Genomic DNA, 16,326 nt, shown 5'->3' on the forward strand with positions numbered 1-16,326 from the left:
CTTTACAATCTGGTAGCATTCCTTTTAACATTTTTAGATTTTGTGGCAGACAACTGTGCAAAATTTGGGAAGTAATAATTATGTCACTTAAGCCACGCCTTATTCATTAATATATTAACATATTCAATGCACTGTATAATGTAGCAATTTCATTGTGGTCCTATTAAGAATCATATATAGCCACACCTTATTCATTACAATATTTAATGCACTCCAACACTAAGCATTTTCAATGCATAAAAAATATTAATTTATAAGAACTGTGCTATATATTACTGAATAGAAGTAATCCACCACTGCTTTTGTAATGCATTTGATGAGTTTAAAAGTCTTAATTTTCTTCCTTCCTCTTCTCCAGATGTTACATTTTATGTCCAACTCCGCAAGCGTTAAAAGAAACAGCGGTTACTCATCCCAGGAGTGTATCTGATCCATGCTCCAAGTTAATAGTGTACAAAGTTGCACATTTATTTTTGTTTCTATGCATGTGTTATTTTGGTTATTTCATGTTCTTTTTTGTGTGTCTATTTTCCTTGTCTAGTCCATAATCAGTGAATTATGTTCATTTTGACTGAATTTCTAATTCTAGTTCCCTTGATTTCCCTTGCACCAGTTTTAACCTATTTTAGAAATACCCCTCAAAGAATCCAACAATAACTAATACTTGTTCAGCAAAAGCAAAATAACCATAATTTCAGCAGCTCAAGTTCCAGAACTCTAAATCAAATAACCATAAAAGCCCCATTTTACAAGTGGGGGTATAAAAAATGAGGCCTACTAACCTTAGAACGAAACACTTATTGTACCCCTAAATTAGAATAACTGTTTGTGGTCTTATAACAAATAATAAAGCAAAAATGACTGTATAAATATGAAATAAGATAAACTCTACACATGAACAACAACACAAGTTTTACATTAGAGTGTAGATTGTTTTTATTGGTGTGAATTTATTGAAACATGATAGGTGGGGTTAGCATGATTATTACACCGAGATCCAATTACTATATCATAATATCAATATTGTAAAACAGTAAAATATGTGTAAGGACTTAAAATACCAAATCTGTTCTTCCAATAAGATAAATAGGATAGCATTATCAAAAAATATATCTTTTACCTCAGACAAAATGAACATTTGTTCACTTTACATTACTAGCTATTCAAAGTATTTGTATATCAACAGTAGTTAAATAAGAAAAGAAATCATTGCAAAGTTGATATTTGTAAAATTTGGCACACCTAGTGTTGGCAGTAACTTGCAAAGACAATCACTAACAAATTAGTTTCACAACATATATTCTACAATGTTTATACCCTCAGAAAAACATCAAAATAAATGCTTGACAAGGAAAAAAGCAGTCTAGAGACACATTAATCCAAAGAGTATTTATTGTTCATTTGTTCTCTTTCAGGTGTTCATTTGTTGTGCTTTCCAAAATAATCCTTACTGCCTTTAGGATCTGCCTTCATTGTATCTGAGCCTGGCTTCCATCCTGCTGGACACACTGGAAAACATATAATAATAAATACAGTAAAAGAAAAAAGTATCAGGACTTGTTATTTTTCAAAGCCAATAAAGCACTGTGTTTTGTATTTCTATACAGTGCAACCTGTATTTAGCACTCACTGGTGGGGAATGGTAAAATAGACCTCTCAAGAGAGCTGACCTTTCAAAAGAAGTTAAGCCAGATGCCACAATTTTCGAAGTCTAAAGTAAAAAGTTGAACAGACATGCATGCATGTGTCTACTTTATATGTATTTTATTTAGCAATAGAATATAGTACACATATTGCGCAACTATACCTTTATTGACAAACTAGTCCAATACATCATATTGGTATCGGCCAATATGGATTTTAGCCATGCCAATATTATATAGCCGTATTGGATGGCTAAATTCTGTATTGGTACACTTTGTATTTTGTTCTAAATTGGCAGTTTTGATCATATTTAGGCTAATCATCAAACGTTGGTCAATAAAGGAAGTTATTGTTATGGCATCAAACGGTATGATAAAAAGTCAATATTTTTCAACCTGATTGAGTGATCTTGTCTTTTATGAAATTATTTATTGTCTTTTCCACACCTTTTGGCAATTCCTTTAAACTATACATGTGTAATTATTTTTATTAGCATGATCAATAAATCATTGACCCCTTAGGCAAACTCATTCAAACACCTGTAATACTTTTTGTAATTCTTGGGCGTTTTAGGTGAAAAAAAATATAGACTCAAATCAAGTTCTGAATGTAGACACAAAAAATGGGTGTTGTAAACAAATGAAATGTCTGTTCGGACATAAACAGGTGACTGATGTACATGTTACAAAGGTGTCCACTGAATGGAGTTAATGAATATGTATAATCTGTAGTGCTGTGCTATCTACAATCAGTTTTGGTTAGAATGCAGTATGGAAACTCAACTGTCATTTTTTGGGAAACAAATCTGATGAACCCTAAATTCTCTTGTGGTTGAAGCTTATTAACCTATGGCAGATATCTCATGCATTTCAGGAAGAGATTTTATAAATCAAACAGACCCTGTTTTGTAATAGTCCTACTTGCTGAGAGTTTATCAATCAAAAAGACCCTGCATTCTACTATTCCCACATGCCGACAGTTCATCAGTCAAACAGCCTCTGCTTTATACCAGTCCTCCCACATGTCATGTGGTATCAAATGTTATAGAAAAAAAACAGCTATAACAAATTAAATAAAAATAGGGCATTGATGGAACATTATGCCTTGTCACGTAATGTTGAAAAAACGGGGATAGCAAATGTTCAAAATGGCATAACTCAACAAGTACATTTTGGATTTTGCTGTATATTAAACTAAAGATGTATTTTATAGTGCTAAACATGTTTGCAAAGTTTCCAAAAAATCATTGATACATTCTCAAGTTATCATCTGGAAACTGTCAGGAGACGAACTGACAGACAGAGACACATGACTTTTCTGAGGACATCACATAATACCTTGCCACTTTGTGAGGCAGTGTATAAAAATTGGTTCCTACAGATATGCTACTTTTCAGAGGAAAATCACATAAAATCTTGCCACTTCATTTGACGGGGTATAAAAATTGCTTCTCATCTAAATAAGAATCTAATCTAAATGAAAATAGCCTGAAGTTTCTGCATTCCTCAGTTTATTATTACCTCACTGAGTTAGGTATTCTTGTGCCCAAGCATTAAGATACTGTGTTTTGACTTAGCATGGCAATGTGTAGAGTGGTAGAAAAAAACAAATAAAAAAAACTGATTTTTTTTAACAAATGATAACATTTATACCTTCGCCATGCTTATCTGTGAATTGGAAAGCCTGTACAAGACGTAGTGTTTCATCAACAGATCTACCGACTGGAAGGTCATTGATTGTCATCTGCCTAAGATTTCCTTTGTCATCAATAATGAACAGGCCTCTGTAATATACAACCATATACAACTGAACATTTAAATAAATCATGATCATTTTTTTTTTCATTCAATATCAAGTCAAAAGACAAAAGTTCACTGTCTTAATAATTCATCCCAGAAATGTAAAAAAAAGAAAAAAAACTTGCCTTTTTCTATTACATGTCACTGTAATTTCATTGAGGGCAGCAACATTAACTTAGAATGGCCTAAAATCAGGCATTTTACCTGAAGGCAATTCCTTCATCTTCCTTCAATACATTATATGCCTTGCTGATATCTTTTGTAAGGTCGGATAAGATTGGTATTTTCATAGCTCCTAATCCACCTTGCTTTCTAGGAGTATTTACCCTGAAAGAAGAATAAATAATGAATTGAAAAAAAAAGAATAAAAAAATATCTTAGGAAACACATCCTGATGTTATGTAGGCAAATTAAATGATACATTATTAAGTGAATTACTATGAATAAGATATTTAACTTGAACAAGACATACATTTCTGCAACAAGGACAAATAAAATGCTTTGCATGGGGCAGCATGACATTACTCAAGAAGTCAAAGCCTGAACAGTTGGGGAGAGTATGGACACACTACACAAGCAATTTCAATTTACTAAAACAATTTTGAAAAAATCCATTATTCACTTATTGCCAAGTTATTGACCGAACATATTGAAATTGCTTGTTTCAACTTAATGGTTCATGTCACAAGCCCCAATATCAATTCCAGCTTTCCTTTTGTGGCATGGCATCTTGAACAATTTCAAAGTGATCCATTCACTTACAGTAAAATTATTGTCCCGAAACTTAAAGTCAATACATGATGAAATCATTATATCATTATATGACCCCACAATGTTTTTTGGAGTCCTATAAAAATGACACACATCAAGCTCATCTGGAAACAAGAAATAAATTTTTGGCATTGTAAATACTGACACGTTGAGCAAAACACTAAAAACTTTGGGTTCATTTCATACTAACATGTAATAAAATCAAACCTGAAAGACTAAATGATCTTGATGAAGTGAAAAAAAAATATACAATTATTTAAAAAAAACTCCTCTAAGCAAATGAAAACTAATATTATCTCTTCTCTCACTTGAACTCTAACTCTGAAAACCCTCAAGTTGGATTATCTTCTTTCATACCCAATCTTATATAAAGTTTGATCAAAATTCAATACTAAATTAGTAGTTATACCTTCAATATACATTGTTAATGCAGTGATTAATATTTTTCTATACTTCCCTGGAAGATATAGGTCATTTACAGGAATTAGGGAAATGTTGATGTACCAGTATGTACTAAATAAATAATCCTTGTTTTGCGGTTATATAACATTTGGGTTTTAGGTACAAATTCTTTACTACTTGAGAATATTTTTACACCTTTTTGTGGGAAAAATTAACTATTTCTTTATCTAAGGTATACAGTTTATTTCAAGAGTAATTAAAGGCAAACAACATCACTAACACATTTCCTTTAAATCCCAAAATGTTGTTTGCAGATGAAATATGATGTAAAGAGTAACTCTGATGAAATTAGGTAAATGTTCAAAGAAATCCAGGCATTGTCTGATTGATCATTTTTTTCTTTAAAAGAATTAAAAAAGCCATCTACATGTAGAATTATACTGAATTTGAGAAAATCTGACATCACAAGTTATTACTCCATTACAAGGTTTATCTAAAATTGATCATTTTTAATAATTTACTTTTTAAATTAATCAAGAACTACTAATTGACGCAGATTACAGAACATTCAAAATGACTACAAAACACAGACTGCTAATGCCGAACAATAAAAGCCGAAGAATAACCTTTTATTTTATACAGTTTCTACTTTTTATTTGCTAAATTAAATATTTGGGTCATTGAATTTTGGCAACAAAGGAAAAGGAACAATTTTTACACATGAACTCATAAAACTAATGTGAATATAAATGTATCATAAATTCCTCCTAAATTGTATGACTAAGGAGAAGGGCCATTTAGACTTACTTTGGGCCCAATTATAAATGAAATATCAATATTTATGATTCAAACTTTACTTTCTGAAATGATTCATTTAAATAAATCTAACCAGTAAGTACATATTTTGAATGTCTTTTAAGTGGTACAGCACATTGAATACACATAAAAGTTGAAGAACTGGAGATAATTTGCTATGGTTCAGTCAATACATTTGTCATGTAAGCTATGCACACTTTCAAACAGCAAACTAAAATTTTGATCAGCAGAAGCTACTGTTATAAGTGGCTTGAATATGAATAAAATTTACATGTTAATATTTTTATTCCAGAAAAATAAAGTTTAAGTTGAGTAATGTCAAATTAAACTAGAGGCTTTACAGACCCTGAATAGCTCACCTGGAGAATTTGAAATCATGTTGTCATATCGTTTGTTCAACAAAGGGTTTATATAGTTCCATACATTCTTCCGTCATTCTTGCCATCCACTGAACCATCTGAGCCACATTAAGGCAGATACATGTATATAGGCCGAAATGTGTTTCCATATTGGGTTTCAATGGCAACTTTGAGTGGCTGCTGCCACCCACTGAGCCACACAAAAAGTGGAACATTTGTAGAGAGCATTGAGGCCATTATTATTTTAAACACTAATGCAATACAAGTACATTTGTAATGGTTAAATAAATCTTGATATTTTTGGAAAGGAGAAAGTTCGGTGAGGACACTTTTGGCCTCATAATTTGTGCATTTTTTAAAATTTGATTAAAGCTGATTTCCAGGTAGTAATAGTATAGTAAAATGGTCACAAAAACTGAAAACAAGCTGCATTTGATGAGATATATGACGTTATTCCAGTAATAACAGTATGCATTTACATAAATTTTACAAAAACCTTAAACTTTTAATATTTCTTTTAAGACGGTTTTTGAGTGAAACAAAAGTGGTCACACATTTGTTTACTCAAGGTATTTTCACATGAGTTGTAACTGACAATTATACACAAAATATATGAAGCATGAGAATGAACATGCATACAGCCATTGTTAAAAAGAGTAAAAAACTGTGCAAATAAACCAATCAAATCAACTATAAAACACATTAAAGAGTTGGAGAAACATCGTTAATTCTCTTCTGGCAGACTTTGATTTTGAGACCAAATTTTGTCCTTACCGAACCAATTCCTCTTACCAAATTATTGCTTCTAATATATTTATTGCAAACAGTCTTGCCTACATTTGTACATTCAACAGTATTTCTATTTGTCTAATCCATACTGCCTATAGCTTACCAAGCCAAATGTGAGAAATGACTGTCTACAGAACAGGCAACAACTTCACAGTTAATGGAACGGAACTCTTCGGCCCTATCACTGAAGGCTGTTATCTCAGTTGGACAAATAAATGTACTGAAAATAGATAAAATACCATTTCATGTGTTTGTTTTACTTGTTTGACAATCTTATTATTGCAAACTAGTCACCTATCACTATCTCATGGTTTCAACTGCAAACCATATTATTGTTTACACTACTAACAACAGTGGTTATCCTTTAGGTTTTTGGTACATACCCAAGGCAATTGCAATTGAGAAAAATGTGATTAAAATTGTGATTTCAGAGAATTAAACATAAATATTTGAGAACCACCACTATGTCCCCTGAAGTGAATTCCATGAGGTGAATTTTGTATGACTCTAGATACCAATACAGATACAGTGTACATTAAGTATACGATATAAGTGTAAAAGGAATTTTGTATCACATCTTTATTCAAATCATGAACATTTTGAAGTTTTATAAGAAACATATGAATTTTTAATAATTTAATGTACATGTATAATATTAAATTCAAGCTTTCCATTATATTGATTGCCAATCTTCTGTGCTATTGGTAAAGGGATCATAGTATTTTAAAACAGAGAAGGAAGCACAATTTTAAACTTGAATGTCTCTTCCTTCTGACATTTGCTACCATCAGGCTCTGAATTCTTTAACATAATACTTCAAACTTGCCTACTGATAGTCATGATATTGTATGTTTCAATTTTCTGCTTGTTCTTTAAGCTTTACTTGTGCTCACATTCATTTCAAGCTCAAGGTCGACTTAAGATTAAAATAGACTGCAATATAATAATTATAGTACATGAAGAGTACAGGTACGAGAACACAATTAATTCCCCTTGGTTTTCGTTGTATACGAATATAGTTCCAACTTTGGTAGTAGGTACCTTCCACATTTTTTCATATTTTTACTGGAAACTTATTTGCTGAAGTTTTGCCTCTAACTGATAGAAAATAGGTTAAAATTACATGGGATTTTTTTTCATTAATCAATTCTGACTAAAAGTTTTGATTTGGTTCAGTGGAGGAAGATTAAAATTTAGGACTTTTAACTCAGTTCATTTGTCATGTTTACCCCATCTCCCAATTATATATATTAATTTCAGAAAATGATGATAAAATTTTCTACAATTTATATATAAAATCCTGTTTGTACATATCTTTAGGCCAGAGAAGTTTTATTCCGTTTGCGCCGATGGAATTTATTTAATCTGCTCAAATGTGTATATTGAAATGCACTTGAAAATTAATTACAGTCTTGTGCCTACAGATGACTGATGAAAATCTCTGAACAATCAGTTTGTTCATAAAGATAGGATAAGAAAACAACAAAATCTGGAGCATCTGAGAATTTCATAGATGAAATATCAGAAATTAGGGGCATATTTCTTTCACTCTATGAATGAGACTGAAGTTCAGATAAAAAATAAAGGTTGGAAAATCACAGTGCAAAGAGGATTTTTTTTTTACAAAATAAATCAGTGTAACACAAATCCTTAAAGTATCATCTGATCATACATATCTACTTGTATATATCTGATGCCTAAACTTTCCATAAAATTCAAAACTTTTGTAAATTGAGTAGATTAGGAAGAATTGTGTTTGTAAGATATGTAGACAGATAAATGGATGAAAATAGACAGAATGTGTTCTGTACAATTCACCAGCACCCCACCTGAGTGTATGTGTGTGAGTAAAGTAATTGTTATATTACTAAAATCAGGGAGAAATAGACCAAAGTTAGGAATGGAATGCACTGAGGACAAAAGATGAGAGGTTAGGAGTAAATTTAAAGGTTTTATGGAGAGATATATCGTTTCTCACATGAAATGTAAACACAAGATTTTAAGAATTTTCTCTCCTTTTTTTCTATTCAGATCCAACCAGCATTTCTAGACCTATTGTTTGTGCACAAAAAAAAAGCCATTTTATACCTATACCAAATTAAAGTTTTGACCTAGAAACAGAAAACACATTTCAGCATTATTACCACAGTTGTAGTTCACAAACTAAATGTAAACAAATGCTCTGATCAATGGAGAATGGTGGATGAAAACTGTATTTGTTGAAGATGTACTTGAGTTCATTTTTCAAGTTTAAAGTCAATTTAAAATTTTGATTTAAATAAACAAATAAAAAAAATCATTTCTTCAAGAGCTTTGAAATTGTTCAATACAATCATTGGAGAAATACAAGTTCTCAAGCTATCTGGAACCAAACTTCCTTTTAAAGGAAATTAGAAATACATTGGCAGGCTCACAAAACCAATGCCCCTAAAATGTAAACAACTACATTGGATTTTCTAATATTCTAATATGACATGCTTCCCAGCCGTGGTAAAAAACTGATAAACATATGACCGAGGTCATAGACTTGTGACAGTCTTTTTCGGGACTTTTTACATGTGTCAAACCAAAATTTTACTCCAAAACAGTCACCATTTCATGCAACACACATGCTGTGTCTATTAAAAAATACGAAGAAACTCATATGAGAATCAAAATAAATCATGGAAACTCCATTTTATCAATGTTTTACCACATGCTGACCATTTAACCCCTCACTAACAATTATCACCTTCCAAATTCATGCACATCCACACATGATACCAAACCTTCATGTTAAGTTCCAATAAAATCAATTCAGCAGGTAACTTGGAGGAGGGTTGTAAAAAATAGACTAATATGTAGAAGACAGACACATCATGGATAGACATTGTGATTCCAATTCTATCCAAACGATCACAGAAGTATACTTAAAACATTCAACTTTAAATGAAAATAATACTGAACTAATATCTTGCAGAGCTACATGTACTTGTAGATTATATTATATAACTAAGTCTAACTATGAATACTGTGAGCAAGCTCAGGCCAATCCAGTAATATCATTAAAAAAAGTAGAGGATGCACTTCCTTGCTTTGTGATGTAAATGGTTAAAATACTAAATCGGATAAAGATTTTATTTGGCAAACTGTGTGCTTTGTTTCATATTTCTTTCAATAAATTACATGTATTTAATTGGTTCAACAAGTAAACTATTTATAATTTATTTAACATATGAAAGTGATAGAAAATATTCTGGATACCAATGCCCTCAGTGAAGATTTGAATGTTACAGTTGCTATTACTTTTGTCAAATGAAATGAGAGGTCGTAAGCTCCAATGATTACTTTACCAAAGTCAAGCATCACAAGTGTCCTATAATGTTAAAGCAAACTCAATACCAACTATGTTAGATAAAAAATTTCTTGTTTCCTGCTACGAGCAAGAAAACAATAGGGTAGGCACATGTATATGTAGGTAGGGAAATTATTTTATTTTTCAAAAAATATTTACATTAAGTTTATAAGGAAACTATATATCTAGACTTTAACAATGCTTGAGTCAAAGTTGCCATAAAATGTTTAGGATTATCACAAAAAAGGGTACATAGGGTAGCAGGAAACAGACATGATTTTTTTTGCCTAACAAAGAAAGTGTCCCATCTACTAAATGAATTTACATGTAAAACCCTTAAGTTAAATTAGTATGTCCTCTGCCAGTAATTATATTTCTTCAAGCTCATCTTATGCCTTTTTGACTTCTTGAGCAGTTCAGGAAGAGCTGTAATTAAGCTATATTAACATGTAAAAAGGTAAACCCTTTATCAAAGTTTGATTACTTCCCTTTAAAATCTTCAGAATTAATTATATTCATAGACATCTGTATATGAGAGGTAGAAAAGGAGTTGTGCTTACAAGAAATGTGCAAAGATGAATGGACAGACAGACAGACAGGGTGATTCCTATACAGTGCCTGAAATGAGGGCCATTTGTTTGTGAGGGGTATATTAATTCCTAAGAAATTATTGCTTTCAATAATCAAATTTGTATTGTATAAATGATTTAGAATGATATATAAAAGATACTTACAAATCTAGGGGGTAAAAGAAGAAGACCACATATTTTCCTCTGTAATCAGCAAGTGAAATTTCCTTGAAATCCCCATTTACTACAGCTGTTCCTCTAAATTCAGGGGCAGGTTTGGTAAGTTTCAACTCGGACATTGCCTACCAATAAAAAAAGAAATCATGTTATTTGTGTTTAGACATCAAAACAATTATTGTCATTTTTTTCCCAAAAGAGGCTGTAAAACCAGTTTCTAACTGCAATTAAAACAGACTCTCCTGTTCTTAAAAGTGATTGGAAGACCCTGAAAATGTGGCACACTCTATTCAACCAATCATGCTTAATTTTTGAACAAGTTTCCCTAATCATTTAAATTATGAGACAGACATTAGTTCATGTAGACAGCTGTAGAACTGAATGCCCTTTGAACACATAAGCAAGGGCAAAAAAATGGTACAAAAACACACACAGGCACTACAGTGTGCTAAATAATTAGGATGTCTGAATGAGAGAAAACATGGACATTTCAACCAGAGCTATTACTTGTACACTTTTTCATACTTATCACTGTCTGGGCAAACAAAACTGAACAGATCTATATAAAACATGCTTATCCACGTTTCATTTATGTCCTTTATATTAACATTTCATAGGAATCTAATATTAGATGCAATTGTTGAGAAGACAGGATTGTACTTACAATATATCACAAATCTGTTCCACTTTAAAATAGAACAGTTAATATTAGTACATTGTATATCTTTCTAAAAACCCTGGATCTAAACTATATTACTGCAGTCATGCTTTTATGATTTTTTTAACAAAACTATAAATCAGCTTTATAAACACACCCTAAATGGTTCTGTCAAGACCAGGCCTTTCATTAAGAGGCGGTACCAGGTAATTTTACCCTTCTAAGTTACTGAAAGATACATCCAGAATTTTTAAATTTCATATACATTTTAAAATTCTGGAGGTACCTTTCAGTAGTTAAGAAGGGTAAAAGAACCTGGTACTGCCTCTTAATGAAAGGCCTGAATACAACTGTATTAACATCTCTGTATGTTTATAAAAGAAAATGATGAAAAGTACCTCCTACCAAACCAACCGTACCTGCATTGCAAATAAAAAACCCTGAAGACAAGAATTTTTTTCATTATACATGTATCCTTTACTATTGTAAGTATATACAGTGGATTCTTGTTAATCACATAACCTATTTGCGTTAAAAAAAAATTGCAATTAACAGAAATTGTCATTTCAAGGGGAAAATACCTGATATTTTCAATGTTTAAGTGAGGTATATTCTTTCCTCATGTCTAATTAGATTCTTGCTTTAGTGTCTAGTCAAACGAAAGAGAAAATGTTGTAGAAACATATTTCTTAAGAACACTGAGGCTTTCAAGAACAATGTATTGTGCTTTTACCCATTTATGTGCATTTTTTAGTAATTCTTTTTTTCAAAATGTGCAATTAAGAGGAATCTCCTCATGTTTTGCCTTATGCTAAGCAAATAAGGGGAATTTTAAACATGGATAAGCTATGAAATGTTTTTATGCAATTAACAGGTATGCAATTAAGTGGAACCACTGTAGTACAAAAAGTAAAATTAAGGATTCTTACCGGCATGACTGGTTCTTCAAAATCCTCAACAGTAAAATTTAAATTGTATCCTTGTGTAATGGGTATGACACGATCTTGTAAATTAAGTAATCTCAAATACTCCCTATACATATATACTCAATATTTAATGAATCATTTTTACACCTATCTGCTTTTAAAGAAAACTCTATCGATAAATCTAAAAATCAAATGCATTAATTGACTTTCTCAGGTAAAAGGTCACTTTAATTACACAACATGTTATCAATCAATAAATACATATTACAACTGTACTTAAAGCAGTTACATTTGTAAGTAGAACAATTCAAATAAACAACATTCTACAGGACAATGTGAAGATAGACATCTTGTAATCTGTTTATTACAAGGTGATTTAACATGGAGAATGTTTTTACACTGCTTTTGATCAACAGACCATCATCAAAGGACAAAGGGTTAAAATTAATAGTATATATCTCATACTACTGGAACAACTGTGTATGGAATATACAGGTGTGTATTACCCTTTGTGGGTCCTGTATATAATTATACATGGTATTTATGAATATTACATTGATAATACAGTGTTAGTAGTTCAAGATAACAAAGCCTGAAAATTGCATTCTGTCTCCATTAAGCAAAACAAAAGCTAGTAATTGAGATGTCGTGATCATGATAACATGGCCAGTCTATGTTAAACATATGCCTCTTACAATGTAGTATATATACATTTTACCTACAGTTAAAAAGTTGGTTTACCAACTGCCGAAATCAAATGTCTAAAAAATTATGGCTTGATATATCCTTTGTTTGCAGAACAATCTTAGGCTAAGTAACCTTAAATGGTAGATTTTCATCCGATCTTCATAAATAAAAAATATGGCATGGATGGGAGGATTTCATTTTATTTTTTTAATTTCATACCAGATACAAAAAATAAATTTGCTAACCTAATTTTTAACTATTTGAAGTATAGATATATTCAAAATCAATAGCCACATTTCAGATAAGGAATACTGTTTTAGTCATTAAGAAATGAAAGATTTGTGTGTTAGGCCTAAATTACAAATATGTTTTGTTTTTTTTTTTGGTGGGCTCTGATCGTGAAACACTCTGAAAGTTTGGTAATTGATCTTTTTTTTAATGCACTATCTCGACTGACTTAATGTGATTTTAATGGATGCTCAGCCCAACAAGGCTAAGTCTTTACGTTCTGTTCTTCTGTCAAAATAAAATACAGGAACACTTCAAAATTTGTGCCGTTGTTATAAATATACATTTTTGTACTTTACAATTTCCCAACAAAATTCGCATGGAAAGATCTTTAGATGTGTTTGAATACATCCCAATGATTTGACCCTTGACCACAGTGAGAAATAGATAAGGTCATAAATTTTCTCAGTAAATTTTAAACAGGACTTGGAAGAGGCCATTACAGTGGTTCACGATTTTGATCAAAAACATAAATATTTAATTTTTGAAGTTTTGAGAGATACCCCAAAAAACAATCAACAGTAACACAAACAATAACTAAAGACCTTGACCAAGTGCTTATGTTATGATGGGTCGAGCAACAACATTGTCAACATTCACTAGTAAATGTTTCTAGACATTGCTAGTTTTGTTTGATATTAAATAAACAATTTGTTCCATTCTATTAGATCATTTGCTATCAATTTCAAATTCTCGTGTCCATGTATCAAACACCGACAAAAGATACAGAAAGATGTACTTGCATTATGATTCAAGATATGGAACATTACCATTACAAATTAGCTTTTCAATGATGTAACTGATACACACTTCTTGTATAACTTCATAAACAACAAAGTAATACAGATAATATAATAACAAGTCCTCAAAGATACGGAGACTTACTTATTGCCTTGCATAGCGGTATGTCACATCTCTTATATGTTCAATTCTGCATTTCTTCCTCTCCAAAATTTCAATAAAATATTTTTTTTCCCTAACTACCAACCCAAGCTTCAAACCATAGGGTAGGGAAACAGCAAACAAACATATTTTTATGTTTGGCATATCAGTATCTCAAATGCTCAATACTAGAAACTGACACGAAAAAATATCCTGACAGAAATTCCAACCCCAATTTTTTTCATTTTTGTCAATTTTTTAGGGGCAGGAGGGATTAAAAATCAACTAATTAAATTTTATTTGGCTATCTTAACTTTAGCATAAGATGTAGTTGACTGAATAATGAAAAAAAAAATTGAACTTCACTAACAGATTTACAATCCCTTTATTTTCCAGTTTAGTGTGGGTAACTGCTAATACACAACGTATCATTGAAAGTAAAGGTTTTTTAAAAAGTTAATTCAATTTTTCGCATGTGACTTCTGTTTATGAGAAATGGTTTCAACATACCAGTATGTAACAAACTAATTTCATAGTTAATGTTGTAAATACAGTTTGTTTTTTTGGGGTATTTTTTTTTTTTTAATTTCTTGTTTAATTTTAATTGACCAAATTGCAAGTGATTGTAATTCTGGTATCATGTATTTAATAAAAAAAGCTATGCCATTAATGACAAACTTATCGAGATAAAGATACATTTTTCATAGAAACAAAGAAATTTCTTTCACTTGAAGCTATACCATGTTGTCAAACCAAAAAAAAAAACAAACAATATGAATAAGGAAACAGAATACAAATTGAAAGTCTAAAGAGTTAATTGTATAAAGTCTGATGTCAATTTCACAAAGTATTCTTCAGAAATGTTAGAACATGTGAAAGTATTAACAATGCAAACTTAGATTAAGTCCAATATATGTGAAATTCTAAAACTGAAATTTCGACTATCAAACAAATTTTTGTCATGAATCAACAGCCAGGAATTACTCATTGTAAAGTCATATCATATACATGTACAACAGAGCTAGTTTGGTAAAAAACGTAAAACTAAGTGCTCAAATGCATAGCATACATTGTACATGTACTACTAATCAAAACCCAATTAGTTCTTGATACTTACACATGTAAAGCTTCACTCTTTCTATACTATTACATACATGTATAACCCTACTCAGAAAATGCTCATTTAAGTTTCTACTACTCACCAGAAAGGTTAATGAAAATTTGACTACAGGTAATTATCAATGTTATCACCTGATAGTCCATGTGCTAATCAGCTGATTGCATCATGAAGTTTTGCACCTGTTATACTTCATACATGACCTTTGATTTGGATGTTTCATGGCTAATGTACCAATGTATATATTATCATTTAAAAGAACTATATGTACATGTAAATCAAAACAGTTATCTGAGATGCACACACTAACACATAAATATTTATAGCTGGGTTAAAATTCACAGACTTCGTACAATTTTTAGTTCGCTTTTCTTGAACTAGAAATTAAAAGAGTCTGCTCGAAACTAACATATAAAAAGTTAGAACTGCAAAATAAATGTCATGCACTGTAATGTAACCCTATCTCCCCCCCCCCCCCCCAAAAAAAAAAAAAAAATAAAAAAAATAATGAAAAATTTGTTGTTCAGTTTGTCACTTTGTGGCACACACAGTTTTGCATTTGGTAATTTGGGAGTTTATAAACCAATGAGTTTTTTTGTTTAATAATATAGTCGACAGTACCGAATGTAATAAAGATTTACTTCGTTGCTTCCTAAAAAAAGAAATGACAAGTGTGTACCACATGCACTTTGCCACAATTTCTTTACCGTACAACATCCTCTTGAAACCAAACCATTCAAAATCGGACGAGGACAAGTGGAGTTAAATAGCGACGTTATGCATCCCTTCGTGACACTTTTTGGAATTTTTGTTGACAATCTAAGCAAAAGCTTGAAAGACATTTTCGAATATTAGATAACTGACCACAATGTGTCCTTGGAAATGGATTCTTCGAGAAAGGAATTATTTCACGTGCCTAAGTCAATAGTGATCTGGTTCCCGTCCAACAACCTTTACACTGGTACGCCAAAGGAAGAGCAGGAGGTTGATGATCTCCATGAACAGTGAACCAGTGTAAAGGTTCTCTATATTGTAGAAACTGGACAAAAATAAAATTAACAAAACGAGACAAAACAAAATTTACTTTCTTTAACATAAAATGTAAATT

At 31.2% G+C, this 16,326-nt stretch overlaps 1 protein-coding gene across 3 annotated transcripts; it reads right to left on the minus strand.

The window, feature by feature from the left end:
* Positions 1 to 1,282: 1,282 nt before the first annotated feature.
* Positions 1,283 to 16,222, minus strand: LOC148628372 (peroxiredoxin-1-like). Of its 3 annotated transcripts, none has more exons than XM_088586238.1 (6): positions 16,083 to 16,222; positions 10,649 to 10,785; positions 6,684 to 6,800; positions 3,648 to 3,770; positions 3,297 to 3,427; positions 1,283 to 1,508 (listed from the first exon to the last, which is right to left on the minus strand). In XM_088586238.1, exons 2-6 carry the CDS (start codon positions 10,780 to 10,782, stop codon positions 1,420 to 1,422), a joined length of 594 nt encoding a protein of 197 aa, XP_088442364.1. In that variant the 5' UTR covers positions 10,783 to 10,785; positions 16,083 to 16,222; the 3' UTR covers positions 1,283 to 1,419. The 3 variants fall into 3 exon arrangements, with proteins under 3 accessions (XP_088442364.1, XP_088442349.1, XP_088442357.1); XM_088586223.1 differs by having other exon boundaries at positions 15,926 to 16,106; XM_088586231.1 differs by lacking the exon at positions 16,083 to 16,222 and adding an exon at positions 12,248 to 12,269.
* Between the last annotated feature and the right edge of the window lie 104 nt (positions 16,223 to 16,326).

The sequence above is a fragment of the Perna viridis genome, chromosome 1 (genome assembly GCF_037379345.1).
Source record: "Perna viridis isolate PV_CMFRI_1.1 ecotype Kerala chromosome 1, ASM3737934v1, whole genome shotgun sequence".
In the NCBI taxonomy this organism is placed as follows: Eukaryota; Metazoa; Mollusca; class Bivalvia; order Mytilida; family Mytilidae; genus Perna; species Perna viridis.

What these genes read in the sequence shown, in the direction of transcription:
- LOC148628372 (XM_088586223.1), bottom strand. Translation starts at nt 16,060, where the DNA reads ATGTCTTTCAAGCTTTTGCTTAGATTGTCAACAAAAATTCCAAAAAGT. An exon ending in TTTCAAGAGGATGTTGTACG is followed by an intron (nt 10,786 to 15,925) that starts GTAAAGAAATTG and finishes TTTTATTGGTAG; the next exon opens with GCAATGTCCGAGTTGAAACT. An exon ending in CATTTCTCACATTTGGCTTG is followed by an intron (nt 3,771 to 6,683) that starts GTAAGCTATAGG and finishes TTCTTCTTTCAG; the next exon opens with GGTAAATACTCCTAGAAAGC.